This window comes from Pituophis catenifer, unplaced genomic scaffold (genome assembly GCF_029215685.1).
Source record: "Pituophis catenifer annectens isolate HBS135680 unplaced genomic scaffold, rPitCat1.0.hap2 SCAF_1, whole genome shotgun sequence".
Lineage (NCBI taxonomy): Eukaryota > Metazoa > Chordata > Lepidosauria > Squamata > Colubridae > Pituophis > Pituophis catenifer.
In genome coordinates this window covers 103,228,502-103,233,815 of record NW_027256881.1, presented here as the reverse complement: position 1 = coordinate 103,233,815, position 5,314 = coordinate 103,228,502, and the positions used below count along the sequence as shown (strand labels likewise).

Genomic DNA, 5,314 nt, shown 5'->3' with positions numbered 1-5,314 from the left:
CATCATTTTCAAATTCAGCAGTTATTGCTTAACAATATTACCTGCTGAGAGTCAATAAATAATCTTGGTATTTCCTAGGATCGGGGTCCTTGCATATAAAATGTTTACAGTCTAAAGCCAGAACATTCAGGTTCAAGCGATCTTCCTCAACTTACTGTCTTATGGCCATTTTGACAAGCGACGTGAAGGGCTGTCTGCCCCATTGCATCTTCAACGTCTACGTTGGAAACGTGCTGAACAAGATCATGAAGCAGTTCTGTTCGCCCATTAACAGCAAGCCAATGGATCTGGGTCAAAAGATAACAGAGCACGCATTCAGCAAGGAAATTTACAGCTTGCTCAAATGCATTTCATTGCCAAACAATGGTCTAATGTTCATGGAAACAGAATACTTAAGATCTCTCCATTAACTTAGAAATTTTAGAAAAGTATCTAATCCTTGACCTATGACCAGTCGCTTAACAAATGTTCGAAGTTACAACAGTCTAAAAAAAAAGTTAGTTACAACCCATTCTCAAAGTTACAACTGCCACACCAGCACCCCAATCATGTGATCTTTTGAGCACTTGGAAACCAGTTCACATTTATCACCCGTTGCAGCATCAGGTGGAGGACAGGAATAAAATTATAGCACTTACTGCTGTCAGACCTTCATTGTTACAAATGTTGACATCAGCACTGTACTCCAGTAGTTTGCTCATACACTTTTTCTGGCTGCATAGAAAAATAAATTAAATATCAATCATATGTCCAATATTCTTTTTAGTTTTATTCATTTATGAATGTATATACCCCTCAATCCAACTGGACATTAGGAGGTTTATAACTTATCTAACAAAATGCAGTAACTATTAGTTATTAGTATTCAGTAAAGAAGAGGAAACAACAGGAGCTTAATGATTACATCTAAGCAAGAAAAGAAACTTTATTGAAAGAATCTCTAAAATAAGGGCTATTTGTGAAAATAAAATTGATCTATGACTGTCCCAAAGGTGCTTTTTCAGGAGGTAACTGGACTTTCTTGTTCTTTCTTTGAAGACGTTTCACTTCTCATCCAAGAAGCTTCTTCAGCTCTGATAGGATAGTGGGGAATGGAAGGATATTCTGTCAGAGCTGAAGAAGCTTCTTGGATAAGAAGTGAAACGTCTTCAAAGAAAAAACAAGAAAGTCCAGTTGCCTCCTGAAAAAGCACCTTTGAGACAACCATGACCTGGAGGACTGAGAATCTCTACAGACTTTTGATCTATGACTCTACAAAACAATCTTGAAATCAGATTTAAAAAATGGGAAACCAAAGTATTCCATGGATATTTTGAAAACTACTGAAGGGAAACCAAGCGACATCAGAACATAGCAGTGGCTTATGAACAATACATTCAAAAAGGGAAGAGATGAAATGCAATTTGCTAACCAGGAGCAACCACAGCACACAAGTGACATCAAGGCAAAAATACAAAGGACCTGTTTGGATAGTAAATATTGGCTTTTCTGAAATAAGGATGGAACAACTGGCCAGATAATAAGTGGACTGCAAAGCATGGTATGATTAAATTAGGAAGATGTCACACCAACATTTATGTTGCCTGTAGAACCTGAGTCACATTTTTTAAATAGAAAATTAATAAAGTCATTAGATCTATACATTGCATTTTGTATTGACCACTTGCTGCACATATTCTGATGTGTACTTTCAAGGACAAAAATGTATTTCTCTTTCTTCTTCTTAAAGACAAGATAAGCCTAAAACTTAAATCAGAGTGGGCAACGTACAGCCCCCTGAAATTACATAGACAAAATTATGCCCAGTTTGTGTCCGTGCATTTTTTAAAATAAATAAAATTTGGGATTTTTGGAATATTCTTGAGGGCAACAGCAATGCTTCACCAAACTTAGGAAAAGAAAGAACAGCAGGCTGTGTAAAACCTCTGTTCCACCTTTCTTCCTTTGATTTTAGCACTCAATCATGACATTGCTGCAATTCCCCAATGAGGGGAGCAGGTTACAACTCTTTCCCTGGGTTTAAATTATGGATAAAATCACACTAAGTTCCGTTTAGTTGAAAGCGCAGAGTCCAAAGATCATTGTTTCTTAGGGAGTTGCAAGTCAAATCTTTAAAATGGACTAGCAGGTTAATAGAAACTAACTATATAAATATATTTAAAATTACTTGATAACACTGTAACCATGAAAATGAAATACTGAGCTAAACATGTTATTATAAACTTGATTATATTTAAACATACTCTACACCCTATTCCTAATTTCGGGGGGAAAGAATGAAATTAGATGTAATTAAAAATAAAGCTAAGAAACATCTCTATATTAACTTGAAAATTTTTAATGCAGGTTGTCAGTTTCCTTGGATTTAAACAGAGTATCATTTTGCATGCATACCTTTAAATCTCAAAATATGGAACATAATTTGGCAATATTTGCATCGATCACATCCAGAAGTTGAACAAAAATATAGCTTCTTATAGTTCTTAAGTATTACTCTGCAGCCTGAACAATCCTCAAATCTGACTAATGTATAGTATCACTATATTTAGTGGTGGGTTGCCCCCGGTTCGCACCGGTTCTATAGAACCGATAGTAAAACCAGCGGGAGGCTCCGCCCTCCGACCCCGACGTCATCAAAATGCTTTTGCACGCATGTGAGTGAAGCGAGCGCATGAGCGTGGCCCCATTGCGAACCGGTAGTAAAGGTAAATAGAACCCACCCCTGACTATATTTCAGCAAAGATTCTATTAGCCCTCTTAAAAAGGCTCACTAAAAGATCAAAGACCGTACATTGCTTAGCTATTTTTGTTACAGCTACTATTCAAATAGCTAACGGTGATTACTAGAACTTACCCATTCCGAGCAGCTAAATGAAGTGGAGTGCACCCAGAAATATCCTGGTAATTAGGGTTTGCACCTTTTTTTAGCAACAGAATTAGACATTCAACTGATCCACAGCTATGGGAGAAAGTTTAGAAACATCTTAACAAAAAATAAAAAGTAGAAAAGGATAATTTTCACAAAAAAAGAAGCAACATGATGAAATCACATTAAAATGACTTTCATTTCAACTTATCGTTTTTTTTAAAAAAATTGAGCTGAAAATTAAGATGATCAGCCAGGATAAAAAAAGTTGCTTACTACTGAGTAACTAAAATACTGAAACTGAAAGCAAAGCTGAACACGTTAAATAAGTACTTAAATTAGGGGTGCTTTGATGTTTTTAAAAATTACTAATCTATTGTATGGAATATGACACAAAGATTTGTCCTCCTGTAAAAGAACTTTTAAGTAGTTCTTTTTTTTTTTAAAGAGCAAAAACAAGTTGCTCAAAAACAGAAATTGTTTCCAAGGATGGGCAAATCTTACAGACTTCTCAACATACTATTAATACAATCTATGCTTCAAAAGCACCTGAATTACTTTGATACTTAATGAAATACATGACAGAAATAAAACCTGTAATGCATCTCTATCAAAAGCCCAAGAACATTTTCAAAATTGTCATTTCTGGGATATTTCAAACATGTAAATAACAAACTAGAATTTCCATAAAGCCACATTTATGGCTTCACTGAATACTCCTTAAGAAGTTTAAATTATATTTGAAATTAATCAAAAAATTAAATTTGCAGTGTATTGAAAAGAATACATTCAAAGAATGTACTTGAAAGAGCGAACATCAACTTTCCTATGCTAGAGGTGCAAAAATGTTTGAGGACTCACTGACCCATATGATATGGGCAAGTGATCATTTAGCATACGTGCATGTATATGTATTAATGTTTACTAGTAGATTTATAGGGAAATCTTTAAATGTGAAACATGTCGATGTGATATTGAATTACATAGTAAAGTTTTGGAATTTCACTGTTTATCAAGAATGGTGGTTGTACAGAGGAAACAACACACTCAAGGGAAGAATTATATTAACAAATTGGAAAATGGATATTATTTAATTGGTCAAGGAACAGTTGTTGAAAATTTATGATTTATCTGTTTTGGAAAAGACAATATTCTCTACTAATCAAAAGATTCTCTCTCCCTCTTCCTCCCTCCCCCTGCCCTCTCTCTCTCTCTCTCTCAGAGAGCGAGTTTGTTGAAAGACACCAGGCTGGAGGTGGTGAGTTCTAGTCCTTACTTAGATACAAAACTAGCTGAATAATTTTGGACCAGTCACTCTCTCTCTGACCTAGAAAGGAATCAATATCAAACTACTCTGAAATTTTGCCAATCAAACTGAAGGCAATTGCCAAGGGCCAACTGGAAGGCACTCACTTGACGATACCCTATTTCCCTGAAAATAAGACATCCCATGATAATAAGCCCAATCGTGCTTTTGAGCTCATGCACTAAAATAAGCCTCCCCCGAAAATATTTAAACGCAGAGCTGGAAATCAGGCAAGATGGGAAGAGAAGCTCCATCTTGCTCCACGCGCCCCAAAATAATAAAACCTTCCCGAAAATAAGGCCAAGTGTTTATTTTGGGATTAAAAAATATATAAGACGGGGTCTTATTTTCAGGGAAACACGGTACAAAAGAGATTCCTATTTTCAGCTTGCATTTTTATTTTTTACATTTTGTTTCTCCTTTAAGATTAATGATTGCTTTATTTTAAAAATGATTTTTTAAATTAATTTATTAATTAAAAATAATTAATATATACTAAAAATAAAAATAGCATTCAAAGAATTGAAGCAAAAACTAAAACATTATTAACACATTTCACAACATTCTGAGGACTGTCTTACTTAGCTGCAATATGAAGCAAGCTCCTCTTCACACGTCCAAATGCATAATTGACATCAAATTTTGAATTTGACAGCAACTCTGAAACAGATCTAAGACATATTTTAGTTAGTGAGACAGCTGTATTTTCAACTACTTTTAATAGAGACCAGATGGCTGTTGTGTGTGACACTTCACTGTAAGTCAAAGAAAACAAGAACCCCACCTTACTGCTCAGTTTAAAAATGAATATCCAGCTGAATATTAATTGCATCAGTGGAATATTTAAAAGCAAGACATGCAAGTGTTCCTTTAATTGTTCCACAGCAAATTTTCAGAGGTGTTGATTACCATGAAATATACCCACTTACATAATTACTCTCTCCCACCCTGTAATCCAGACAACCTCAACACTTTCCGAAATTGTGGCACACACCATTAGGTAAAGGTATTAAATATATAATTAGAACAGGTGTTCCAACAAGGCATAACCTGATGAATAATCACAGCATAAGTTCAATGTAAGGAACAGCCTCAGTATACTTACCGTATTTTTCGGACTATAAGATGCACCGGAGTATAAG

At 35.1% G+C, this 5,314-nt stretch overlaps 1 protein-coding gene across 1 annotated transcript in view; it reads right to left on the bottom strand.

Moving 5' to 3' along the window:
• The window catches only part of HACE1 (HECT domain and ankyrin repeat containing E3 ubiquitin protein ligase 1), a 41,822-nt gene extending 37,001 nt beyond the window's left edge, over positions 1-4,821 (bottom strand). Inside the window, exons 1-4 of the mRNA XM_070953749.1 lie at positions 4,754-4,821; positions 2,855-2,959; positions 639-714; positions 156-287 (exon numbers count right to left, since the gene is read on the bottom strand). Coding sequence (XP_070809850.1) covers positions 156-287; positions 639-701 — 195 coding nt within the window. The 5' untranslated portion in view covers positions 702-714; positions 2,855-2,959; positions 4,754-4,821. The remainder of the gene's footprint in view (positions 1-155; positions 288-638; positions 715-2,854; positions 2,960-4,753) is intronic.
• Between the last annotated feature and the right edge of the window lie 493 nt (positions 4,822-5,314).